The sequence below is a fragment of the Aureococcus anophagefferens genome, assembly GCF_000186865.1.
Source record: "Aureococcus anophagefferens unplaced genomic scaffold AURANscaffold_5, whole genome shotgun sequence".
In the NCBI taxonomy this organism is placed as follows: Eukaryota; class Pelagophyceae; order Pelagomonadales; family Pelagomonadaceae; genus Aureococcus; species Aureococcus anophagefferens.
The window spans coordinates 858,402-885,452 of NW_008705565.1; the positions used below are offsets into that span (position 1 = coordinate 858,402).

Genomic DNA, 27,051 nt, shown 5'->3' on the forward strand with positions numbered 1-27,051 from the left:
GCTTCACCAGCTGGGCCACGTGGAAGCTCTAGTCGCCGCCTTGGAGCGCTAGGAGCCGGCCTCGTGGAGCTTCCGGGGCTTCGGGAGCGGTCTGGAGCGGTCCAGGGGCGGATTCGAGACGCCTGCGCGCGCTCTGAGAGGCGCTCTCGTCGCTCCGACATCGACCTCGGCAGCGAGGCGTCGTTCGAGGCTCAGCGTGCGGCTGGCTCGTCCTACGGGTGTGGCCGGGCCGCCGGAGTCGGCCGCGGAGTGGAGCTTCCGGGGCTGCTTCTGGAGCGGCGCAGGGGCGGCTCCGAGACGCTGGTGCGCTCTCTGAGAGGCGACCCGTCGCCCCAACGTCGAGCTCGTCGGCGGGGCGCGGTCTGGGACCGTGGCTGGCTCTTCCTGCGAGCATGGCTGGGCCGCCAAAGTGGGCCGCGGAGTGGAGCTTTTGAGGCCGCTTCTGGAGCGGCGCAGCGGCGGCTCCGGGACGCTGGTGCGCTCTCTGGGGGGGGGCGGCCCGTCGCTCCGACGTCGAGCTCGTCGGCGAGGCGCGGTCTGTGGCTCGACGCGCGGCTGGCTGGTCCTGCGGGCGCGGCCCGGCCATCGACGCGATGCCCGTGCTCGTGGCTCGATGGGCTCGTGGAGGGGCTCGATCGGATTCTCCTTAATCTATTCCGCCCCCTCCCCGCGCCCTGACCATGGCAAACCCGTCACTTGATTGTAGGAGGGCGACAGCGTGACCATAACGCAGGGCCAATACATCGTCCTCGACGAGACGCCGCCGCCGTTGTACCTGCTCATCGTGCGTCCGGAGCGTCTTCGCCAGTGCTTCTTTGAGGCGATCTTCTAGGTCTACGGCGGAATCCTCGAGTTCTCGCCGGACGTCGGCGACCTGGCGCTGAACGCCTCGTACATCTTCGTCTTCGGCGGCAAGCTCATCGTCGGCACGGAGGAGGAGCCGTTCCCGAGCCAGGCCCTCATCACTCTCACGGGGGACAGAAATTCGTACGAGTTGCCCGTGTACGGGGCGAGGGCCCGGCGTACGACGAACATCTCGAGGGGGTCGCGCACGAGCGGGAGCCACGCGTAGGCGAAATGCATCGCGGTCCGCGACGCGATCCTCGACCTCCACGGCATGCCGGCGAGGCCGTGGACGCGGCTCTCCGAAACTGTGCTCGCGGGCAACAACACAGTTCACTTGCTCGACGCCGTCGACTGGAAGGCCGGGGATCACATCTTCGTTACCTCTACGTCGTTCGACCCGTCGTTTCTCCGCGTCCGAGGCAAACGCCTCGATCTCACCGTCGTCCGCTCCGCAGGCTGGAGACGGAGGAGCGCTACATCGATTCCGTGAGCGACGACGGCCGCACCGTGACGCTCACGCAGCGACTCTACTTCCAGCACCTCGGAGATGGCTACTGGGACGAGACTGGCGAGATCGTCCCGGAGTATCGCGCCGAGGTCGGCCTTCTCACGCGAAATGTTGTCGTCCAAGGCGACGAGCAATCAAAGTCGCAGCAGTTCGGCGGGCAAATCGTCTTCGCGTCGTCGCAGATCTGGCGAGCCCGAGTGTCAAATCTCACGTCAATCCCATCATGGCACCATATCGCCCATTTTCGTAGGGACAACCCGATCATCGGCCGGCTCAGCAACGTCGAGGTCCGCAACGCGGGGCAGGGCCTGAAACTGGGCAAATATCCGATTCACTTCCACATGGTGCGCCCTTGCCGCGTCCAATTTCATGCCTCTCGTAATCTGGCGCTCTCAGGTCGGCATCGTCGACAAGTCGTACGTCATGAACTGCACCGTCCACTCCGCCAACAACCGCGCGATCGCCATCCACGGCGTGAACCAGCTACGAGTGACCTGGAACGTCGTGTTCAACACGCGCGGCCACGCCATATTTATCGAAGATGGCACGGAGGTCCCTCGCCGCGCCTCCTCCCCCGGTCCGCGGTCGCCTGCTTCAGCGCGTCGTCGCAGGTTCGCAACACCATCGCGTACAATCTTGTGTCCGTCGTACGGGCGATCTGGAGTCTGCTGTTGGTCGACCAGAGCCCCGCCTGCTACTGGATCGTGAACCCCGACAACGACGTCTACGGCAACGTCGCCGCGGGGAGCAGCCACTACGGCTTCTGGTACCGCTCGCTTGAGAGGCCCGACGGCGTGTCGGGCCAGGCCAACATCGATGAGAATATCCAGCAGTGCCCTATGTACACGCCTTTGGCTCGGTTCGATGGAAACGTGGCGCACAGCACGAAGCGCCACGGCCTGAAGCTCAGCGACTACTTCCCGGCGGTCGACGGCGCGTCGTGCGGCGCGAACACGTTCGGATCGCCCGCGACTTTCAAGGACTTCGTCGGCACTACACGGCGTGTCCTTCCGGAACGTGACGGATTCGAAAGGCGAGCCCCGACCTGTAGGCTACAACAACGGCCGCTTCGGGGTGTGGGGCGAGTTCCTCGTCGACGTCAACTTCGAGAACTTGCGCATCCTGAATCCGGGCACGCGACCGGCGTAGGCCTTGGGAATCCTCGTTTGTTTGATTGCGGTACCCATCGTAGGCATCGGCGGCTTAGAGTTTCTCTACATGAACGGACGCGGCTCGGAGTTCGCCAAGTCGCACATCAGTAGTTCGCTGTTCGTCGGTCGAACCACGGAGATCGGCACAGCCCAGCGTCCCGCGGCCGTGACGACTTTCGAGAAATCGTTACCGGACGCACTGGCAGGCACGGCCGGCCTGGGCGACATGTGCGAGGGGTTGCAGGACGTGAACGGCGCGGTCAACCACGACGGCAACGGATGTGCGTCTCCAGCGTAGCATCGCATGCGGCTTACTTACATGACCATGCCCACAGGTATTCACGCGATCCACTTACCTGGCATCGGGTCGGAGCTCGTGGTCGCGAACACCTCATTCGTCAATTTCGAGGCGCACCCCCGCGTCGTCGGACACGTAGCCGCCCGGGTCCTCGACCGGCCGCCATGTAGGCACCTCTCTGGACGTGCTCGTGGTGCGTCGGCATAAAAGGCGGCTACGAGGTCGACTTTGGCAACATCAGTTTCACAAACGTGACGCGGCCCGCGACGTTCAAGAAGGGCTTCGGTGCGTCCCTCGGCGGATGTGGCTGCAGACCTATGACCTACGCGCCCACGCAGGCGGCGACATCGCCACGTCGGGAATCCTCAACGACCTCGACGGGACGCTCGGCTCCGGAGCGCCCGGTGGCGTCGTCGCGCCGTACCATCCGGCGCTGCTTTCCGACTGGAACCCGGCACACTCAAAATCCCGCCCAACACAGGTACGCTGGTCACTTCGCCAACAACCCGAACTGCAAGATCGGCTACGACACGTTCGACGAGAACTACGGCGAGCCGGAGTACGTCATGTGCTCGCGCACGGTCCGTCGCGTAAGCTTTTCGGGCTCCTGGACCTCCGCGTTTACCAACACGATCCGACTCTACAAGTATCCGCACATCCGCCTCGTGGACGTCACGGAATGGCAACCGTCGGAGAACGCGCAGTCGTTCTTCGAAGACCTCCCGTTTTGGCGCGTGCAGTCCGGCGACCAGAGCTGCGTCGAGCAGGCTCCCCAGGGGAAGTACCTTTTCTTGCTCGCAACGGGACGCGAGTACGCGATGATCTTCGTGGACCAGCTCGGCATTCCCGTAACGGCCAACGGCGAGATTTACGCCGCGAAAATGAAGCCGGACGAGCGCATCGTCGTGCACCTCAACCAGAAGGCGCCATTCCAGGCCGCGCACGCCTACGCTGAAGTCACGCAGAAGGCATCCAGCAACTGGGGCGAGAACACGGTCATGATCGGCTGGGAACCTGCGCCGCCAGCGCTCCCGGACTACAGCGTCGGCTCCGCTGACAGAGCCGACCAGCGTCTTGTGGCCGTGACGATTTTCGAGAGATTTGGGGTGGGAAAACAATGAGAAATCGTCACCGTCATGCTTGGTAGGCGCCGACTGCGCGTGGAACGAGTACACGAGATGCTCCGCGGATCCGCTCCACAAGATGCCCCAGCTCACGAAATCGCTGAGCCTCGACGCGTCCGGCGAGCTCGAGAACGAGGACGCGCTGCTCGCCGTCGCCGGCGGCCGCACGGTCAGAGGCCAGTGGCTCACGGCGGCCGCCGGGCCCCTCGCGTCCGGGGACTACGAGGACTGGGTCCTCTGCGATTCGTCCGCGACGTACCTCCAGGGCTCTCAAATCGAGTTCACGGCCCTGACGTCGAGCAATTACGAGGAGACGCGCTGGCGCCACGGCTTCGACGGCGAGTACAGCCGCTTCGAGTTCTTCGAGGCCAGCGACGGCTACAAAGCGACGGGCTGGGTCGCCGGCGAGACGAACGGCACGATGACGATCTCGAACGTCATCGCGCCCATGTACTGCTGGGACGTCGCGCACGACTCGTCGACCTCCACGGAGCGCGCCGCGGACGCCGTCGGCGCCGCCGTCGAGCTCTGGTGGTGCGAGGAGAAGGACGAGACCGGCTTCCAGGACTGGGAGTGGGTCTCGACGTCGAACGGCGCGCTCCTGCGCAACGCGCGGACGCAGCTCTGCGCGGGCGTCGCCGAAGACGTCGACGAGGGCGCGGGCCTCGTGCTCTACGACTGCGCGACGATCGCGGGCGCCTCGTCCTACGGCTCGCTCGAGTTCGACGCGCGCTGGCTCGAGGAGACCGTCGTGACGCCGCGCCACGGCATCTTCCACTACGACCGCGACCAGGGCCCGGACGGCTACGACCCCGACGGCGTCACCTGGGACAACACGACCACGGACGACTGGAACAAGATCGGCATGATCCCCTACGACGTCACGAACATCTCGACGATGTCGCTGCTCCTCGCGGGCAACTCGACCGTCGAGTTCACGACGTCCATGTGCGGGCCCGAGGGCTGCCCCTACACGCTGCCCGTCTGCCGGACCTGCGGCACGCGCATGTTCAAGTGGACCACGGGCGACAGCGACCTCGACGCGATCAACTGGAACGTCACCGACGACCCGTCCGTCGACGTGCCCTCGCAGTCCCGCTCCGGCGCGACGCACGGGGGTTTCGCGGAGTTTGGAGAACGCACCGCGAGTCTCACAGGTACTGGCAGGGCACGATCTGGGACGACTGGACCGTCATCATCGACGGCGAGACGCCCGTCGTGAACCGGCTCGTCGTGCGCGGCACGCTCATCTTCCAGCCCGACGCGAAAACGGACGTCGCGCTTCGCGCGCACTACGTGACCGTCGACGGCGGCCGCGTCATCATGGGCAACGAGACGGACCCCATCGACAACGAGACGACGGCGACGCTCTGGCTCCACGGCGACAAGTACTTGAGCACGATCAAGAAGGACGGCGAATGGACCCAGCTCTATAACTTCAAGCGCCTCGATCTCAACGGCAACTTTTCCATGTTCGGCGCGCCCGTCACCACCCATCGAAAGCTCGGCGCGAACGCGTTCGCGGGCGCGACCGCGGTGAACCTCAGCGCGCCGGCGGCCGACTGGCGCGCGGGCGACGAGCTCTACTTCTCGTCGTCGACGCACCACGGCGCGGGCCCCGGGTCCACGGCGGGCAAGCAGTACGCGGTCAACTACGTGAGGAACGTCTCCGAGGACGGGCTGACGGTGACGCTCGCGGAGCCCCTGACCCAGGACTACGTCGGCGCGTTGTACAACGTGTCCGCGACGGCCGTCTCCGGCGACCTGGTCGTGGACATCCGAGCGGTCGTGATGAACCGGCGCTGGAACTGCCGGGTCCTCGGCGGCGACACGACGAAGTTCGACCGCGCGTCCGGCACGACGGCCGCGCAGCAGGGCTACGGCGCGTCGATCCGCGCGCTGGACACGCGGACCGTCTCCAAGCCCGGCTGGAACAAGTTCGACGTCGGCTACGACCTCTACGGCACGGAGACGTTGCCCTACGGCCACGTCACCGTGCAGCACGCGCGCTTCGAGCGATGCGGCAAGGGCTACTTCATGGCTCCCGACCGGGCCTGGGACGGCGTCGAGGCCGTGCCCTGCATCGGCTACAGTTCCGAGCAGGAATATGTGAAGTTCGTCGGCTCGCACGTCGTCACGCCCTTCGTCGGCGGCGCCAAGTTCTCCTACGAGTACTTCCTGGCCGGCTACGACTCCGCGACGCTCAACTTCCGCCGGAACTTCTTCGTCGGCGAGAACTTCTACTTCGCCGGGTCGTCCAGCGCGCCCCACGTCGTGACGGACAACGTCTTCCTCGGCGGCGCCGAGGGCTGCCCCATCGGCATGTGCCCCCAGCTCATGATGGTCCGGCTCCTCACGTCCGAGGCCCGCGGGCTCGCGTTCTCGCGCAACTACGTCCACGGCGCCATGTACGCCGCGGTCCACGTCGGCGCGCCCTGCGAGGCCTTCCGGGAGTTCGAAAGCAACGTCGTCGCGAGTAGCTACATCGGCCTCAGCATCCCGTCGGGCGGCTGCGGGGCGCTCAACGCGTCCGCGCACCGCTGCTCCGTCGGCGCGATCGTCGACCGGCCGGAGCTGCGCCACTTCTTCGGCGCGGAGAACGGCTTCGGCGCGCTGCCCATCGAGGACTCGTGGCAGATCGGGTCGCAGATGACGCAGCCGGGCCTCAACGACTTCCAGATGCACTCGTCGCTCGCCAAGGTCGCCGACTCCGTCTTCGTCGGCGTGCTGCTCGACGCGCAGCGCGACGGCTTGCTCGACTGCGGCGCGCGCACGGGCGTGTCCTACGCCTTCGAGGACTGGCAGGTGGCCTTCCGCGACTGGGCCTACAGCGGCCTCCAGCGCGGCGGCTACGGCGGCTCCGCGGGCAACCGCATCGCCTACGGCGAGTCCGCGGTGAGCGCCTGGCTCGAGGTCCAGCGGACGGCCTTCGTCGCCTTCGCGTCGCCCCTCGACGCGTGCGCGAACCGCACGGGCGTCGCCATCGCCAACGAGGCCGCCGCGGCGGGCCAGGGGCCGTGTGCAAATCAAATCTTCAACCCGACTTCAATGTTCGCGTATTCGAATGTTTTGACACAAGCACTTCCGCTGTGCTTCGAGAACTCGATGAGAGCAATCGATCCGTCCAAGAATCAGCCGAATCGACTTCGATTTGACCGAGCTAGAGAATTTCAAAGTTTGGTCGGGACGTCCCAGCTCACTGGTTGATTTGCACACAGGCCAGGGGTCCGGCACCGCGGCCATGGCGCTCGGCAGCGCCATGTGCTACCCAGGGCAGGACAAGAGAGCGAAATTCCCAACTTCAAAGGCCGATCTCGGCCGTTTTCCACTCGTTGTGGCTGATTTTTGGACGAGCGATCATCTCTCGGAACGGTCTCGAAGCGCGGATGCATCGCCGCGGCGGCGCCCGCGCCTTTGAGCTGTGGGCGTCCGCCGCGCGCGGATCCGGGCATCGGCGGCTTCGAGTGCGGCCTGCCGTCCGCCGGCGGCACCGACGGCGCCTGGCTGCCCCGAGGCGCCGGCGCGGCCTGCCGTCCGCCGGCGGCACCGCTTTCTGGAACGCGCACGCGCGGCGCACTCACGTTGAAGCGACGTTGAATCTCTCTTGTCCTGCCCAGGTGCTACCAGTGCCTGACGTCGGACCTCGCCTTCGTCGACACGCCCCACGACGGCCGCCTGGCCTTCTCGCCGGGCGGCGGCGGCGTGAGCGGGCTCGAGATCGACGAGGAGTACGGCGCGTGCACGCTCTACGACGAGGATGGGACGCTCTACGACACCAACAACGGGGCGTTGTACAAGGCGGACTTCGACCAGGAGTGGCCGGAAGACGTCTTAGAGGACTGCCAGGACTACGCCGCAAACTACGACGACGCGCCTGATATGTCGCGAAATCAGTGTCGGCGCATAGGTGCCTACGTAGGCGCCTACGAGGCTACGTAGCCTCGGCTCGAGCCTCTGGAGCCTACGTAGGCGCCGCTTTTGAGGGGCTACGTAGGCGCCTACGCGCCTACGTAGCCTCGACCGGAACCTACGGACCTATGACCTACGCGCCCACGCAGGTCGAAATGTCCCTGGTTCGTGCGCGAGAACCCCTTTTTGTTACAGGCGGCCACCGAGGATTCGCATCGCGGCTACGCGACGCACCAGAGCGTCCGAGACGACGTCTCGAGCGATCCTTGTGTGTCCATGTCGTCTGTCAGTTCGGACAGACACGTTTCGCGGTGCTCGAAGGACTTCGTGACGATCAAGTACACGGTGCCCAAGCGGATCACTTCTGGCTCCGAAGTCCTTTGGGCCCCCGTCGCGCTGAGCACCGTTCGCTTCGAGTCGATCTGCACATCGATCTACTACGAAGACGACACGGTCGTGGCGCTGCACTCGAACTACGGCGTCGACTCGGAGGCGGGCCAGTTCGCGAGCCGCTGGCCGCAGCCGTTCATGCACCAAGTGCCCAATCAAGGCCAATATCACCTAGACTGGACGGGCGACGTGACCGCGTTCAGCGAGGACGGCGACTACACTTTTCAGCTTTTCGGCACGGAAGCCCACGATCCCGTCGGCGACGACGAGTACGCGGCGATCGTCCTCGCGCTGAGTCGTAGAAATAGCTGCTGATTCCCCCGAACCAAAGCTCGTAGGTCACTTTCAAGTTCCTCAAGCCCTGCAAATTGCTGTTCTACGTCGACGGAAGAAAGGTCGACGGCGGCGTACGGCGCACGGACATCGATTTCACGAGGGATGTTGGGTTTTCGTATCATCACGCGACGTCAGCGGCCGCGTCTGGACACTCCCTCCAACTTTGGGGAATGGCTCGCCATGTTGAAGTTTAGCCACTTTATGTTGAACTTCAACATAGAGCCGCCGCGCGGTCCTGTGTGCGAACCCGCGTGTCTGCAGGTCAAAGATTGCGGCGGTGGTCCTCAAGGGCTCGAAGGAGGTCCGCGTCGTCGCGCTCCAGGTCGTCCAAGTCACGCTGGGCATCGCCGTCGATTTCGATGAGTTCTTCTCCGACAACCTCATCGACCCCGCCGCGATCGACGACGAGTTTGCGGACAGCGTTCCTCCGGACTACGACGCCGATTATGACCCAAATGGCGGCAACATCGTCAAGGAGGATCCCTTCATACGAAACATGGCGTCGGTCCTGATGATCGACCCCGCTCGGATGAAAGTTACGAACATTTGCCCCGGCAACCGACGTCGCCGCCTCGCGGCGGACGGCCGCGTGCTCGAAGATTCGCAGGAGCTCGAAGTCGAGTGGGAGCTGAGCGAAGAGGACTGGTGTACGGAGACCATCGACTGCCACAACGGAGTCTGCACGACGTCCACGGGAAATTGTAACTGCGACGACGGCTGGGCGGGCTCGTACTGTAACATAACGGCTGCGAACGCCACCGCGGCCGAGAACGCGACCGCCGCGGCGAACGCGGTCTCCAACGCGACGTCGCAGTACGACGGTCTGCTCGCGGCAACGGCTACGCTCGAACAAAAGGCCGCAGACGGTCAGCTCGATGCCGGCTACGAGGTCACCGGGATAGCGATCGTGAAGCCAGACGACGTCTGCGGCGTCCCCGGAGGGAATGGCACGTCGTGCCTCGACGACTGCGGCGTCGCCAACGGCGACGGCACCTCCTGTGTGTCGACTCCAAGTCCCACGGCGACGTTCGAAAGCGATTTCGAGGAGTGCGGTACGGCCAGTTCCTCTAAGGGCGCGTCCGAAAAGCAGGGCGTCTGGATCTACTCGAGCGATATCGACCCCTCGAGCTCCGACGGCTTCGGCGGCACCTACACGCTCAGCTTCGCGGGCTCCACCACGGCTCCTTTGGCCGTCTTCGCGACGGCCGCGGACATCGAGCTGGCCCTGACGTCCCTCGACTCCGTGCGCGACAGCGGCGTGACGGTCACGGGCCTGCTCACGGACGACGGCGTCTCGAACGCGTCGGCCGTGACGGGCCTCGCGACGCAGATCCGCTTCGGCGTCGAGTTCCCGGCGAGCATGGCGACGACGGAGGAGGTCCAGAACGTCGGCGACCTGCCCCTCCTCACGCTCAACACGTCCACGCTCAGCGGCGACGTCTCCAACGACGTCGTCACCGAGCACTGCGCCGGCGCGTACCGCGCGGGCTACGACTACGCGGAGCAGACCGTGACGCTGACGTCGTCGGGCGGCCTCGTCACGGACTGTGTGGAAATCAAATATTCAACCCGACTTCAATGTGAGCGTAATCGAACGGTTTGGACCAGACTCTTCGGCTGCGCTTCAAGAACTCGACGAGAGCAATCGATTCGTCCAAAAATCAGCCGAATCGACTTCGATTTGACCGAGCTAGAGATTTCTAAAGTTTGGCCCCGACATCCCAGCTCACTGGTTGATTTCCACACAGGTCACGGACATGACCGGTTCGTTCGCGCTCAAACTCCTCGGCTCCGGCGACTGCGGCAACGGCACGTCCCTCGCCATCGCGCCGACGTCGACGCCCCTCGAGCTCGCCCGGGCCGTCGCCGGGGGCGTCGGCGCGGGCCTCTTCGGCGGCTCGCTGCCCGCGTCGCGCGTCGAGGCGTTCCTCACGGGCTCGAGCGAGACGTCGCGGACCTGGACCGTACGGCTCTACACGCTGTCCGGCGAGGACCTCACGGGCTGCTCGGACACGGGCGCCTTCGCCGCCTTCGAGCCCGTCCTAAGCCTCGGCGACGCGCAGGCGACGGTGGCCGTCTCCGTGGCGACCGCGGGCGTCGTGCCGTCGGACGCGATGCCCGTGGACCTCACGCTCGCCGTCGCGCAGGAGGGCGCCACGGAGGCGGCGACCGTCGAGGCCGCGGAGGCGTCGAGCCTGGGCTACGTGAAGCCCCTCGTCGTCGTCTGCGGCGACGGCGCCTACATGACGGCCGAGGGCTGCGACGACGGCAACCGGATCTCCGGCGACGGCTGCGACGCCAACTGCACCGTCGCGGCCGGGGCCGGAGGACGGGGTGATTCCTTTTCCGCGCGCGTTCGTCCGAAATCGCTGAGAGAGAGACGCGCCCGCTTTTCCGCGCGCTTTCGTCCGAAACCGCCCCGAGAGGGATGGGGCGATTCTTTTTCCGCGCGCGTTCGTCCGAGGTGATTCCATTTCCGCGCGCGTTCGTCCGAAACCGCCCCGAGAGGGATGGGGCGATTCCTTTTTCCGCGCGCGTTCGTCCGAAATCGCTCCGAGAGAGAGACGCGCCGTTTCGCACAAAACCTTAAAACCCCTCAGGTCGAGGCGGGCTTCGTCTGCACGAAGCCCGTGTCCTGGACCTCCGTCTGCACGCTGCCCCTCGACGCGACGATCCAGTTCCAAAACGGCGGCGCGTCCCACAAAGTCGCCGAGGGCAACTCCACCGTTTTCGTCGTCGAGCGCATCGGCGACAACGCGACGGCCTGCGACGTCGCCTACACGACGGTCGACTCCACCGCGAAGCACCTCGCGCGGCAGAACACGGAGTACTCGGGCGGCTCCGTCCCCGCGGCCGGCGACTACGCGTGGATGAACGGCACGCTGCATTTCGCCGTCGGCGAGCTGACGAAGACGTTAACGGTCGCGGCCTACGAGGACGGCACCTACGACGGCGTCGCCGACGAGGTCTTCCTGCTGCGCCTGACGTCGACGACCTGCGAGGGCGGCTTCGTCGACGACGCGGCGACGCTCGAGAGCTACGTCCACGTCAAGGACCACGACCTCGTGCCCTCGCCCGCGCCGTCCGTGCCGCCGACGAACGCGCCGACGACGGCCGCGCCGTCCGCGGCGCCGACGCTGAACCCGTCCATCGACTGCGCCTCGGGCGCGCGCTTCCGCCTCAAGGGCTTCGGCAACGTTACCTGGGAGATCCGCGGCGCGGGCGATTCGTCCGCGCTCGAGAGCGGCGCCCTCGAGCGGTCCGAGAACTTCATGGACTGGGTCTGCCTCGCCGACGCGTGCTACGACGTCGCCGTGACGAGCACGGACGACGCGGACACGGCCTGGCGCTTCGACGATTCGTCGGGCACGTCCGCGGAGGCCGCGGGCGCCAAGACGATCCGCGCCTGCGTGCTGGGCGGCCTCCTCGAGGGCTTCCCGACCTCCGCGCCGACGGCGTCGCCCCAGCCGTCGGGCATCCCGACCCCCGCGCCGAGCACGAAGCCGTCGCCGGCAGCGTCCGACGACGGGAGCGCGCGTGTTTTTATCGCCGGGAAACCGTTCCTCCTAGGTCCCCGGAGCCGACGACGGCCGCGCCGTCCGCGGCGCCGCAGCCGCTGCCCACGGCGATGCCCCTGCCGCTCCCGTCGGCCCTCCCGACGCCGTCGCCGTCGCCGGACTGCGCGTCGTCCGAGGTCATGTTCCGCTACGACGCCGACGTCGCCGCGACGGGGTCCATCTACGACCGCGTCGGCGGCGCCGGCGCCGCGGACGCGGTCGTCGCGACCGTCGCGGGAAGGAACGGCTACGCGTGCCTCGCGGCGGACTGCTACCTCGTGACCCTCGCCGGATCGTCGGGCACCTGGACGCTCACGAGCGACGCGGAGCCCGCGGGCCTCGCCGTCGCCGTGCCCAAGAGCTCCTTCGCGTTCTGCACGCAGGCCGACGGGTCCTTCTACGGCATCCCCTCGGCGACGCCGACGATCAGCCCGAAGCCGTCGCCGGCGCCGACGGGCGTGCCCATCCCCGCGCCGTCGCCGCGGCCCACGACGGCGACGCCCACGGGCGTGCCCGCGCCCGCGCCTTCGGCCGCGCCGTCGCCGGCGCCGTCGCCCGCGCCGTCGCGCGTGCCGACGCCCTTCCCGTCCTTCGACGACTGCAACGTCGCCGACGGCTCCGGCGGCTGGGACCGGAGCGAACTCTTCCGCTACGACGCCGACAACGCCGGCGTGTCCTTCTCGCTGTACAACGCGACGAACGGAACCACCCCGGTGAAAGAGGTCGCCGGCGGCGTCCTGGAATCCAAGGGCCACGTCTGCCTCGGCGACGGCTGCTTCCTGCTCACGCTCGGCGCCTCCGGGTCCTTCTGGATCCGCTCGGCCGTCGACGACGGCTTCGTCGCCGTCGGGCCCGTCGCGGATCTGTATTTCTGCAACGAGGGCGGCGTCATCTCGCGGAACCCGACCGCGTCGCCGTCCATCTCCCTCCCGCCGACGCCCGCGCCGTCGGCGACGCCGACGACGGCCATCCCGACGACGGCGGCGCCGTCGACGGCGATCCCGAGCACCGCGGCGCCGTCCGCGCTCCTGCCGCCGACGATCGCGCCGACGACGACGGAGACCGCCGTCGTCGTCGCGTCGACCCTCGCCATGGCCTCGAGCGCCAACGCGTCGACGATCCTCGCGAGCGCGTCGCGCATCGCCGCGTTGGAGGCGGGCATCGCGGACTGCTCGGGCTACGTCCGCGGCGACAGCGTCGACGTCACGGCGGTGTCGGACGCGCGGCGCCGCGGCCGCGCGCTCCTCGCGTCGTCCTACGACCTCGCCGTCGACTTCGAGATGACGGTCATTGGCGCGGCCTACGGCTACGACGACGACCTCGACGCGCTCGTCGACGCCGTCACCGCGAATTTGACGGACCACGTCAATTCGGGCGCGCTCGACGCGGCCGTCGCCGACTACGCGGTCTCTTACGGCGTCGCCGACTTCGCCGTCGCCGCGCCGCCCCAGGTCGTGGCGACGACCTACGACGTCGTGTCCGTCCCGACGCCCGACTGGCTGACGCCGTCGCCGACGCTGCCGCCGACGCCGTCGCCGTCGACGACGTTCGCGCCGACGCGGCCGCCGTCCGTGCCCTACCGGGGCAAGAAGGCCGCGGGCGCCGAGGCCGACGGCCGCTTCTGGCTCATCTTCTTATTGGCGGCCATCGCCGTCGCCGCCGTCGCCTTCGGGTTCACCTACCTCTTCATGCACGTCATGCTTGAGCGGGGACTGAAGACGCGCGGCGCGCGGACGAAGAAGCCGACGGCCCAGGGCACGGTCGTGCCCTACATGGTCAGCGACGGGCCGGCGACGCCCAAGACGCCCAAGGTCGTCGAGACCGAGGCCGCCCGGGAGAAGCGCGACGCGCTCGCGGAGTCGCGCGGCGCGGCGCTCGGCCGTCTAGGGTCCGTGCGCGAGCTCCGCGTCGCGCCCGGCGGCGCGCCGCGGCGCGCGTCGGACCTCCCGGACGTGCCCGTGCCCACGTCCATCCTCCCGACCAGGGCCCAGTACGAGGCGACGCAGCACGCGATCGACGACCTCTCCGAGGACCAACTCGCGTCGCTGATCCTCAAGAAGCCGCCCGCCAAGCCCAAGCACGGCGACTTCGGCCTCACGGACGCGAACCAGCCCGTCCACCACCTCGCCGTCTCCAAGACGGACAGCGCCTGGGCCCGCAAGGCGCACCTCCCGCCGATCGAGAGCGCCGCGGCGCAGGACGAACCGCTGTCGCCCAAGCTCGAGATCCTCGGGTCGTCGCGCGCGGAGAAGGTGTCGCCGCGGCTCCGGCTCGCGCCCATCGACGACCGGGGCACGGAGGAGTCCAAGGGCCACCGCGGCGACGACGCCGACGACCCCGCGCCGCCGACGTACCAGCCCGCGCTCGGCCGCAACTTCTCCGCCAAGCGCGGCGACCTCGAGAGCGGGCGCGCACCGAAGAAGTAAGGGTCCTTTTTCTAGGAGGGCGCTGCTAGGCGAGCGTGCGGATAGACTCTGGAGGGCATGGTGACGGCATGTTGAACATGACGGCCGGATGTTGAGTCGGATCAGCACAGTCTGGTCGGCAATCTACGCGAGGGGCCTCGTGCGTGCTCGCAGCCACACCATGGTGTCGATCAAGGAGATGAAGGAAGTCATTCAGAACGCCGGTCTGTCCGTCGCCGACCTACTGGAACGCCCAGACATCGAGAAGCGCTACGCCGAGGCGCTCAAGACGAGCAAGAAGAAGACGAAGCGCCTCGCGAAGGCCGTCGGGCGTGGCGCGACGGACGGCGAGGACTGGTTCGCGAGCCCGGCCGCTGTCACTCCGACCATGATCGAGACGCCGGAGGAGCTGGAGCAACTCATCGCCAAGATCGGACCCGAAGCGTTTCAGCAGCTGGCATCGAACATGCCGGGGCCTCCGCCCGGGTGGCGGCCGGGCGATCCCGTACCCGCCGACGCCCCCGATACGGCCGCGCGGGGCGAGATCGACCGCGCGATCGCGCTGGCCAGCGCGGGAGACTGCGAGGGCGGCATCCGCGTCCTCGCGCCCGTCATCGAGCGCCTCGACACGGAGATGGAGTCGGTGGCGGCGCCCGGCCTCCACCAGGGCGGGGACGTCAAGATGGTGTCGATGCGAGTGAACGGCGATCTCACGACGGCGCTTCGGTACCGAGCGCGGATGTATTCGAACCTCCGCGAGGACGACAAGGCGTACGCCGACGCGACAAAGCTCGTGCGCTACGTGCCGACGCTCCTGGCCATGGGGCAGCACGACCGGGCGGCGGACTACCTGATGCAGCGCGCCGAGGTCGCGCGCTTCCCGGGCAACTACTCGTCGGCCATCGAGGACGCCAAGGTGGTCATGGACCTGGGCGGCAAGATCGATCCGGAGACCTCGGCCGCGGCCCTCAAGATGTTCCAGGAAGCCAGCGTCATGCAGCTCGCAAAAGACGTCCGCGCGCAGCCGACGCGGACGCGCCCGCACTTCCCAGACGAGGCCGCGCGGCGCGCGTTCCAGAAACGGGCCCAGATCGGCCCCTTCGCGCGAAAGCGCCTCACGGGCTGCGAGGTCTGCGGGAAGAAGGAGGCCCTCATGTTCTGCTCCGGCTGCCAGCAGGTTTGTTATTGCTCGCGCGAGCACCAAAAGAGTCACTGGAAGCGCCATAGCGCAGACTGCAAGTGCTACCCCGACGGCCGCCCCCACAGCCTGTACTCCGGGACCCGAGCGGAGCTCCTGGACCGCGTGCGCGCCGAGGGCTTCGTGTTGATGGGGCATCCGGTCAACCCGGACGCGACGCTCATCGACCCGGAGACGGGCGAGCCCTACGATCTCGTCTCGGACCTGCGCGTCTTCTGCCAGGACGACCGGGGCCGCCGGTACCAGCAGCGGCTCGTGCCGTAGATTGCGGAGCGCGCGAGCCTCGGCGCGCGAGAGAAGGCCACCCCACGCTAACTAACTTACAGCAGCTCGCTCCCCGGCGGCGGCGGCGGCGGCCCGCCGGCGCCGGCGAGCTGGCCCTGGCGGATCTTCGCGCGGAGGAGCTCGATCTTCGCGCGGCGGTCCGGGGGCAGCTGCGCGAGCTGCGCGGGCGTGAGCTTCATCGCCGCGTTGACGAGGTCCACGGACGGCGCGGCGGCGGCGGCCTCGAGGGGCGGCGGCGGCGGCGCGCCGCGCGGAGGCGCGAAGCCGCCGCCGCCGTAGGCGCCCGGCGGCGGCGGCGGCGCGAAGCCGCCCGCGTCCGGCGGCGCGCGGATCATGCCCAACTGGAGGAGCGCGTGGACGAGCGCGTCCGTGAGCGCGCCGGAGCTCCCGAGGAGCGCGGCGAGGCGCTCGCCGTCGCCCTCCGTCGCGAGCGCCTTGGCCTCGGACACCGCGTCCCAGACCTCGCGCGCGGACAGGCCCTCGACGAGCTGCCGCGGCGTCGCCTTGGCGCGCGCCGGCTCGCCGCCGCCCTCGCGCCGCGACGCCGCGTAGTCGACGAGGGCGCTGTTGTTCGAGAAGTTGACGCGCAGCTGCCGGCCGCCGACGTCGCGGTTGTTGAGGTTCCGGATCGCGGAGAGCGCGGTCGCCGCGTCGTCGTACTCGACGAAGCAGTAGCCCCGCGGCTTGCCCGTCTCGGCGTTGACGGCCATGCGCACGCCGAGCACGCGGCCCACCTCGCTGAAGATGCGCCGGATGTCCTCGTCCGTCGTCCCGAAGGCGATGTTGCCCACGAAGACGTCGTTGCGCATGCCGCGGCCCATGGTGTCGTGCGGCTGGGCGCGCGCGGGCGGCGCTTTCGGCGCTTTTGGCGCGCAGGGACCGCTCTCGCGCGCGCAGTCGAGAGCGTCCGCGAGCCCGAGGCGATTGATCAGCCCGGACAGCAGCAGCTTTGGCGGCACCGTCGGATGATGCAGCCCGGAGGCTGAGTAGGTGTCGGCGGCCTGCGCCGTCGACGGAAGGGCAGCCCTCGAGGACGCCACACGACGCAAGCACAGTCCTCCCATGGGCAGCCTCCGCGACACGCCGCTCTACAAGCGCTACGAGCAGGCCAACCTGCGCGGCGCGCGCTACGCGCCCCCGCCGCACGCGGGCGCCGTCGTCGTCGTCGGCGCGGCGTCGAGCCCGCTGGCGGCGGCCTGCGTGGCGGCCCTCGCGAAGACGCGCCGCGTGCGCGCCGTCGTCCGCTTCGACGACGCCGGCACGCAGGCGCTGCTCGGCGACGAGCGCATCGTCCTCGCGCACTACCGGGGCGACGGCTTCGACTGGGCGGCCGCGCTCTCGCGGCCCGTGGCCCGCGCGGCGCGGCGCGGCGGCTGCGCGGGGTTCAAGCGCGGCGCCTGCGCCGACGCCGACGCGGACGCGATCGTCGGCGTGCTCATCGTGGCCGACGACGAGCGCGCCCGCGGCGCGGCGCTCGGCGGCCTCGCCGCGGCGCTGCGGGGGCCGGCGCCCGTCGCCGTCGTCGGCCGCGAGGACGTGCCGCTCCTGCGGGACGCCGAGCGCGCGGCTTCCGGCCGCGCCGCGGTGCTCCGCTGCGCCGACACCTTCACGGACGTGCGCCGCGCGCTCTGCGCCTTTTCGCGCGCGCCGCCGCCGCCGGCCGCGACGCCGTTCGGCGCTCCAAAGGGCCGGACGCGGGCCGACGCGCTCCGCGACGCCCTGCGGGCCCTCCGCCGCGACGCGTCGCCCGTCGACGAGCGCGGCGTCGGCGACTACGTCGCGTCGCTCTTCGGCAAGGGCGGTCTCGCGCCGGGCGTCCGCCGCGTCGCGGGCCCGCGGTCGACGACGTGGGCGGCGCTCGCGCGCGAGGCCGCGGCCACGTCCCTCGGCCCGGGCCTCGTCGCGTTCGCCGCGCCGCTCCTCGACGCGTTCTGGCGCCTGTGTCGCGTCGGCCGCGCGGACGGCGACGTCGTCCGCGTCGGCCGGGACTGGCGCTTCCATTTAGCGGAGCTCGCGGACTTCGCCCCTTCCGGCGACGCGCTCGCGGCGCTCGCGGCGACCTGCGGCTACGGCCGGCGGCCCGACATCCGGCCCGACGCGGTGGAGCGCATCCTCTACGACGTCGTCGCGCCCGCGCGCCACGTGTTCTCCGACGCGCTCGGCGCCCGCCTCGCGGCGCGCGTCCGCGCGTCCGACGGCGACGTCCCGGCGCTGCTCCTCGCCCTCTACAACGAGGCGAAACGCTCCCTCCGCGACGTCGACGCCGCCGCGGAGCTCGGGCGCGACCTGCTCGCGGCGGTGGACGCGGGGACGACGTAACAAAGTTACTTTGCCTTCAACATGCCGATTTCAACTTAGCATTTTGCCGCGCCAGCTCGAGTCGTCTTCCTCGGTGACGGGCCCCTGCGCGACGGTCCGGCCCCGGGACGGGGGGCGGGGACGGCGGGCACGGGGGTTCCGGCACGGTAAATGCGCTCAGGGCACGCGGCCCGGCACGGGCCCGGCACGCGGCACGGCACTCGGCACGGGCCCCCGGGCACGGGCCGGGCACGGGCCACGCGGCCCGGCACGGGCCCGGCACTCGGCACGGGCCCCGGGCACGGGCCGGGCACGGGCCGGGGAGGCCCGGCACGGGCCCGGCACGGGGCCCCGGGCACGGCCCGGGCACGGGCCGGGGACGTGGCCGGGGACCGCGGCACGCACCGTCGCGCAGGGGCCCCTTCGGTGCGCCAAAGCCAGTGGCAACGCGCAGCCATGACAGCAATGACGACGCGCTGCATCGTCGCGCTCATCGCTGCGACGAACGCGGTTACACACACGCGCCAGAGCTTCAAGTCGAGCTTCATCTCGCTCGGCGGCGTGAAGCATCACGTGCGAGACACGGGCGAGGTCTCCGCCGACGGACCCGTGGCCATCCTGCTGCACGGCTTCGCCGGCAGCGCGGCGTCCTGGGAGGAGGTCGCGCCGCTGCTGGCGGACGGCGGCTGCCGCGCCATCGCCGTCGACCGCGTCGGCTTCGGCCGCACGGAGCGGCCCGAGGCGCCGACGCTGCCCGCGCCGGCCGCGCTGCCCTTCGGCGTCGGCGAGCCCGCGGCGGAGGCCCTGGAGGCCCTCGTCGGCGGCGGCGAGGAGGGCATCCTCAGCGGCGGCGTGCTGCCCGAGGCGCGCGCGGCGATCGCCATGGGCCTCCGGCGGCCCAAGGCGCTCGCGCCGCGGCTGCCCTGGGCGCTGTCGCGCGTCGGCGAGGACCCCTACGCGTCCAAGTTCGCCGTGTCCCGGGCGCTCTGGCCCCTCGTGCTCCGCAAGGTGCCGCCCGGCCGCGACGTCTACCTCGTGGGCCACAGCGCGGGCGGCCCCGTCGCGCTCCGCGGCGCCGCCGAGGCCGCGCGGCGCGCGGCCGCGTCGGACCGGCCCGCGCCGCGCGTCGCCGGCGTGGCGTTGATCGCCCCGGCGGCCCTGGACCCGCGCGAGGACCCGGACGCCTACGAGCGCAACGGCGACCTGCCGCCCCTTTTGGACCTGCCGGACGCGCTCCCCGCCGCCGTCCGGGAGCGCGCGGAGCTCGAGGCGCGCTACGCGGCCTTCAACGCGCTCCTCGCGCTGCCCGACGCCTTCGGCCTGCCGACGGCGCGGCGCATCGCCGAGAACCGCGACATCGAGGCCGCGGTGCTGAACCAGATGCACGACCGCATGCGCGCGCCCGAGCACGCCGCCGACGTGTCGCGCTTCGCGCGCAAGTACACGGACCCCATCGCCGAGTTCCCCGACTCCTGGGACAAGGCCCTGCTCAACGTCTACCGCGCGGACCAGTCGGCCGAGGACACGGGGCGGCGCCTCCTCGCGGACGCGAAGGACGCCGCGGGCCGGTTCCTCGTCATCACGGGCGACAGCGATTTCGTCGTGCCCGTGCGGTCGTCGCGCAAGGTCGCGGACCTCCTCGACGCGGAGCTGCGGGAACTGGCCGAGACGGGGCACCTGCCCATGGACGAAAAACCCGGCGACGTCGCGGCGCTGCTCCTCGACTTCATGGGTAAAACTTAGGACCGCGGGCGCCGCCGGTAGAGCGCGTCGACCTTCGCCTTCGACGCGCGGCTCGCGACGGCGCCGGCGGGCTCGCCGCCCTTCGTGCCGGCGACGGGCTTCGCGCCGCCGAGGCCGGAGAAGAGCCCCGCGAAGAGGCCGCCGCTCGCGGGCCGCGGCTGCGCCGCGGGCGCGTCGGGCGCGCCGCCGATCAAGCCCGCGAGGGCCCGGCGCCGCGCCTTCCAGTCCCCCTCGGGCAGCGCCTTGGGGAAGTCGACGATGAAGCGCACGAAGAGGTCGCCGCGCTTCGACGGGTCGCGCGCGTCGCGCATGCCCTCGCCCTTCACGACCCAGACGTCGTCGGGCGCCACGGGCAGGTCCTCCGCCGCCGCCGCGATGCGGAAGGTCCGCCCCCGGGGGTCGTGCTTCGCGACGGTCGGCGCGTCGACGGCGAAGCCCGTGAGCGCGTCGAGCAACGACACGCGCTTCGCGACCAACAAATCGTCGCCGAGGCGCTGCAGGTCCGCGCGCGGCGCCTCCTCGATGATGACCGTGACGTCGCGGCGGCCCGCGTGCTCGCCGGAGCCGTAGAAGACGTCGTCGCCGGCCTTGCGGAAGAAGAAGGACTCGCCGCCGGCCGCGCCGGGTTTCACCGACACCGACACGGAGTGGTCGCGCTCCTCGCGCGTGCCCCGGCCCCGGCACTGGTCGCAGGTCGACGCGGACACGCGGCCGGAGCCGCCGCAGGCGCCGCAGGCGCGCTGCGTGCGCATGATCTGGCTCCCGTAGCGCCGGTCCTCGAACGTCGACCCGCGACCGCCGCACGCGCCGCAGGCCGTAAAGTCGCCGCCGCGGCCGCCGCAGCCGTCGCAGGCGACGACGCGCGGCACGGCGACGCGGAAGTCGCCGCCCTCGAAGAGGTCCGACAGCGACAGGCGCAGCACGACCTCGCGCGGCGCGATGCGCGCCGCGCCGCGGCGCCGGCCGCCGCCGCCGAAGCCGCCGCCGCCGCCGCCGCCGAACATCTCCTCGAAGAGCCGGAACGCCTGGTCGAACTGCTGCTGCTGGCTCCCGCCGCCGGGGAAGCCGCCGCCGGGGAAGCCGCCGCCGCCGCCGGAGCCGGGGCCGCCCGCGCCGCCGCCCGCGTCGTAGCGCCGCCGCTTCGCGTCGTCGGATAAGACCGCGTAGGCCGCCGCGACGCGCTTGAACTCCTCGGCGTCGCCGCCGTGGTCCGGGTGCGCCTTCGCCGCCCGCAGCTTGTAGGCCCGCCGGATCTCCTCGGCGCTCGCCTTGCGGCCCACGCCCAGCGTCGCGTAGAGGTCCTCCTCGCAGCGCGCCCAGGCGCGGGCCGCGCAGGCGCCGCCGGCGGCGGCGACGGTGCGCCAGCGGACCGCCGCGCGCAGGAGCATGCTGCAAAGGGCTTACCGCGAGCCAGGCGGCGTGCTCATGACGACATCGGAGGCGAGCTCTGCAACGAGGAGCAGCATCAGCCTCAAGAACTGCACCTCGAGGAGTTAACGGGCGCTCTCGATCGACGCGCAAACGCTCTCCGAGGCAGCCCAAAAAGCAAAGCACACTCTCCGGAGGCAGCCCAAAAGCAAAGCACGCCATGGGCTTCGACGAGCACAGCATGCGCATCCTCATCGCCGCCACGCGCGCGAACCAGAAATACAGCGAGCAAGCCAAGAACGACCTCGTCTCCGAGTTCGACGACGTCGCCAACAGCTACATCGGTAAGCGCCTCCTCCAGCAGGCGGCGGCCAGCGAGGTGGCGAAGAAGGGCAACCAGTTCTCGCCGCGCAATTGGTCGCCGCGGTCGCAGCGGCGCTTCTTCGACGAGCGGCGGACGCACGGCAGCCGGCGGCTCTCCTTCGAGTGAGCGCGCCCGCGCGCGGAATTAACAGACGCTAGTATGGCCACGCGCAGGGCTCGGCGGCGCACGCGTAGTCGGCGAACTCGGGCGCCGCGTAGTCGGTGCTCGCGAGCTCGACGCGGAGCCCCGCGCCGTGGATGAGCCGCACGAGCGCGTCGCTCCGCGGCGCGTAGAACGCGGAGAGCGGCGCCTGCGCCGGCGAGTCGTCGATGGACGCGTTGCCTACCAGGCACGTCGGCAACAATTTTTCACCCGAAATCTCTCGAACATCGTCACAGCCGCAGGACGCTGGCGGTCGCCGGGCGTTTTCTGGTTCGTCTTCGGGAGCGGCGTCGCCGTCTCCTTGCACTCGAGCCCGACGGCGCCGAGGAGCGCGCGGAGCGCGCGCGTCTGGTTCCCCGTGACTTCCGAGAAGGGCAGGAGCGTGAAGCTTGGCGCGGCGAAGCCGACGAGCCAGTGTGCGAGCTGCTCCGCGTAGAGGCCCACCCAGAGCCCGTCCGTCGGCCGGAAGCCGCAGCGGCCCCAGAGCGGGCCGTCGCCGCAGGCCGCGGCCTCGTCGAGCTGGCGCAGCGCGTAGCCCTCGAAGGTCGACTCGTTCACAAGCTCGCCGGACTTGCGCCGGTGGTGGTAGTTGCTCAGGAGCCGCGCCGACGGGTCGCGGAGGACGACGACGAGGCGCGCGGCGTCGCCGTTGACGCCGAACGTCGCCGCGGCCCGCGGCGCGGCCGCGGGCGTCTTGAGGTAGGCCTGCGTGCTGTCGATGCCCAGGACCTTGCGGCTGCGCGGGCAGCGGGGGAAGTGGCTGACGTAGGTCTTGAGGTCGTTCGTTTCCGACTCGTCGCGGTCGTAGTAGTGCTTCTCCTTCACGCGGAACCAGCTCTCGTCCCTGAACGCGCGGCCCTGCGTGACGCTCTGCGGGCAGGTCTTGACGACCAAGCGATGCAGCAGGGTCGTGGCGCACTTCATGCAGCCGAGGAGCATCAGCGACGGCAGCACGTGGCCGCGGCTGCAGAGCGTCCGGTTCGGCGCCGCGCGGACCGTCGCGGCGTCCCAGCCGCGGTCGAAGCGCGTCGGCGTGATGTTTCGCAGCACGAGGCGGTGGTTCGCCGCGGCGTGGAGGCTCGGCGAATACTTCATGCGATGCTTGCGGCCGCGCGCGAGCAGCGTCTGCTTCTCGTGCAGCGTGAGATCCTTGGGAGACGGCGGCGGCCGCCGGCCGCCCGGCGACGCGCCGCGCTGCGCATCGAGGCGCTGCTGCTGCGCTGTTGCTGCGCAGAGCAGCGCGAAGCTGCACAAGCGCATCGCCTCTAATGATGGCAGCCCATCATGGGAGGACGCGGGGGGTTCGCGTCCGGGCGTCCGGGGTGTCCGGCCGGCGTCCGGGCGCGTCCTGGGCGCGTCCTGGGCGCGTCCGGGCGTCCGGCGGGCGTCCTGGGGGCGTCCAGCCTGGACGCATGCGGAGTCCTCAGACAGGTCCCGAGAGCCGAACGTGGGTGCTCCGGAGCTGGTCGACAGGCCGCGTCTCGCCAGACGCGGTGCAGAAAAGTTTATGTCCGCGGGTGGATATGGGGCGCCGGGGAAGTGCCCCCTCCCGGGGGAAGTGCGGGAAAGAGTGCTCGAGTTGGGAGGCGTCCGGCAGAGTTCGGCCGCGGGCGGGGCGGTCAGCCGCGGCGAAACGCGCCGCGCTCCTTCGCGACGGCGGCGCCTCGGTTCTTCCTCGGCACTTCGGAGCACGCGCGAGTTGGCCGCGCGATGCGTTCTCATCGGCAGAGGGCCACGGCGACCGCGGTGCGAGTTCCACTGGACGCGAACTCATGCGCGGGAGCACGGGCGTGCGAGTCGGTGAGCGCGCAAGGCTCGCAGGTGCTTGCGTCGCCGTCAGTAGAGGCCGCCGAAGGACTGGCGCCACGCGCCCGCCCACGGGCCACCGAGGCTTCCTTGTGCCTAGGGTTTGTATCGACGTGGACTTCGGCGGCGCGCAGCGCATCCGTCGCTCGACGGCAGAGGCAGCACGCTTCTTTGGGCTGCCCGAGCCCGAGCACCTGCGTCGTGACAACCCGCTGTTCAGAGGGGCGATGGTGAAGCGGCGGGCGCGTTCTCTTGGTCTGCGACGGGCGCGCGCGGCGTCCATACGCCGGCGTTGGGCAGCCGCGCCAAGACTTGCACAATTATAACGTGCAGCTCGGACAGTCGATCCTCGGCAGAGTGGCGGTTGCTTCGACTGGCTGTGCTGCGACACGCTGCCGCGGCCGTCGCCGTGCCCCGCAGCGGACTGGTTGAACAGGCTACGCATTTCAGGAACGCGTAGCTACAACTCGGCCCGCAGAATCGGCGGCGCGCCCCATAGCGGCGCGCGCTCGCACGCCGACTCGCACCGCATCATCTGCTCGTTCCAAGGGCTGCCCCGTAGCTCCAGGTCCGTCGGCGTGCTGCCGGGGCGTGCCGGGGCTGACGCGAGGCCCGGCGAGAGAACAACCCTCAGACCAGACGCCACGACCCACGACCCGGCGAAAAGGTTCGCGCGCGCGAACCCCGTCTCAGGAACTCCGCGAGGACCTTGTGCCGGCCGGCCGCGACCGCAAATTCACCGCTCGCAGCGCAGCGACCACGCCCCCTACGCGCGACGCGCGGTCGAGGCTACCGCCGCCCCGTCCCCCACCGACCGCCACGCGTGCTCCATTACCCGCCGCGGGAGGTGGCTGCTGGCTCCACTACAGTAATGTCAATCTATAGCTAGTCTCCAAATCGCATCAGCGAGTACTCTGGGCGCCTCGGACTGCTGCTGGGCGCGTCCTGGGCGCGTCCGGGGCGCGTCCGGGCGTCCGGCGTGTCCGCCGGGCGTCCGGGCGCGTCCGGGGCGCGTCCGGGCGCGAACCCCCCGCGTCCTCCATGGTGTCATAAGAAGATCAACACAGCATTTTTTTACACCTTGTCGTCCGCCGCGACGCTCGCGCGGCCCGCGCGGCTTGGCGAGGAGCGCCGAGAGCCCCGGGACGGCCGCGAGCGTCGCCGCGCGCTCGGCCGCGCGCGGGATCTCGATGAGCGTCTCGTCGCTCTGCGCGCACTCGGCGACGCGTACGTCCGCGTTGAGGTAGCCGACGCCGCAGCCGAGGCCCGCGTAGAAGCACGTGCAGAATCCGCAGCAGCCGCAGCAGCCGTCGCGGCAGGCGTCGGAGACCTCGACGCGCTCGAAGCTTTTTGTCTTGACGACGAGGGACCCGGGCGAGTAGAGCGAGAGCTCGCCGCGCGGCGGCACGAGGCGCGCCTCCGTCACGTCCGCCCACCTCGTCGTCGTGCGGGATCGCCGCGTCGAGAGGGAGACGTGCGTGTCGGAGACGCGGATCGTCGCGGTCCGCTTGCCGCGGAGGACGAACAGGGCGACAGCGGGCCCGACGACCGCGAAGATGCAGGCGACGGTCACAAAGGTCGCGAGCGTGTTGTCCTCGCCGCACGCCGCCGACGCCGTGCCCCAGAGCACGTGCTTGACGACGGCGTTGGGCTTCATGAGCGAGTCGACGACCGCGAAGAAGGCGCCGGCCGCGAAGGCCGCCGGGGGCCAGAGCCAGACGGAGAAGAGGGGCGCGCGCCAGACGTCGAGGGCGTCGCCCTCGGCCGCGCCGAGCCGCGCCTCGTGGTCCTCGAAGACGTCGGCGATCCAGGGCGGCGGCGACTGGCACGGCTGCACGCAGCACGCGTTCGGGCAGAGCCGCGGGCAGCAGAGGTTCGCGCCGTCGCTCTGGTTGATGGCCGCGATGGCCGCTTCGAGCCGCGCCCTCGTCGCGCCGTCGCCGCAGTAGACGAGCTCCCACTCGGGGAAGGCGCGGTAGCTTGTTCTCCGGTTGACGCCGAAGCCGTCGGCGGCCGCGGCGTCCGGGTCGACGCCCGCGGTCTTGGGGAGGAAGAGGTTCTTGACGCGGTCGTCGAGGTGCCCCGTCTCTTCGACCTCGACCCAGTGGCGCGACCCGACCCAGAGGCTGTGCTCGGCGCGTTGCGTGACGCCGAGGAGGGTGCGCCAGCCCGGTACAACAACAACAATTTATGAGGCGCTGCCTAGCGCTTCCTGCGCGTGACGTATTTCGCCGTGTCCTTGACCTCGTGCTTGACGTAGGCCCACTCGCGCGACGAGTTCGAGCTCGTCGTCAGGATCGTCTGCCAGGAGTGCTTCGCCGTCGCGTCCTTGGCGAAGAGGCTGAAGTTCTGGCGCTTGAGGTCCCCCGCGAAGGCCGTCATCGGCGCCTGCGGTCCGACCATGAGGTGGCCCGGGCACCAGCCGAAGCCGACGCCCGAGCCGTTCATGTCGTTGTGCTCGTCGTTCAGCGCCTCGGGCTCGACGTAGACGCGGATCTCGTTCGGCGCGACGACGCCGAAGCGGTGCTGCTTGACGGTGGACGCCGTGTGGCCGTCGCCGACGACGCGGACGAACTTGATCGGCGCGCGGAAGATGACGCGCTTCTCGCTCGCCTCGGTGGACGACTCGTAGATCGTGAGCTTGCCGCCGCCGAGCTTCACGAGCCGCGGGTGGCCGTCGAGCGCGAGCACCTCGGACTTGGCGACGCGGCTCGGCGCGAGGCGGCCGACGACCGTGGCCTTCGTGAGCGCCGCGGCGCGGCCGAAGAGCGCCGACGCGGAGCCGCGGCGCTTCGACGGCTCCGGTGGCGGCGGCGCGACTCCGGCGGCCGGCTGGTAGGCGACGGAGCCGCCCGCAGGCGGCGGCGGCGGCGCGACGCTCGCGACGACGACGGGCTGCTGGGCGACGACCGGGTGGCTCGCGACGACGACGGGCTGCGGCGCGACCGGGTGGCTCGCGACGACGACGACGGGCTGCGGCGCGACAGGCTGGCTCGCGACGACGACGACGGGCTGCGCGGTGGCGACCGGCTGCTGGTAGGGCGTCGCTGATGCGACCTCGAGCCGCGGGCCGCGTCGACGATTTGGGCCGGCACGAATGCGCATTGCGCGCGATGCTAGGCTCGGCGTTGCGGTCGAGACGCAGCTCTCGCAAGGAAGGTTGCGGGCGAAGCTTGAATATTCAAGAACCAATGTTGAGGTTCGCCGCAGCGCCGTCACCACTCGAACTTCTGATGGTGGCCGCGAGCCCTACTCGGCAGGAGTACTTCGCCAATGGCAAGAAAGGCTGCCTCGTGCGGTCCG

At 70.0% G+C, this 27,051-nt stretch overlaps 2 protein-coding genes across 2 annotated transcripts; both read right to left on the minus strand.

The window, feature by feature from the left end:
- Positions 1-16,573: 16,573 nt before the first annotated feature.
- On the minus strand, positions 16,574-16,816 carry AURANDRAFT_23269 (hypothetical protein; the record flags this gene model as incomplete). The annotated part of the gene is made up of 1 exon (XM_009037022.1): positions 16,574-16,816. A coding segment is annotated over one exon (243 nt), but the record flags the coding sequence as incomplete, so codon positions are not given.
- A 3,228-nt stretch (positions 16,817-20,044) lies between these two features.
- AURANDRAFT_23682 (hypothetical protein) lies at positions 20,045-21,436 on the minus strand (the record flags this gene model as incomplete). Its single annotated transcript, XM_009037021.1, has 2 exons — positions 20,045-20,731; positions 20,906-21,436. The coding sequence occupies 2 exons, from the start codon at positions 21,434-21,436 to the stop codon at positions 20,045-20,047; spliced, it is 1,218 nt and encodes a 405-aa protein (XP_009035269.1).
- Positions 21,437-27,051: the final 5,615 nt, after the last annotated feature.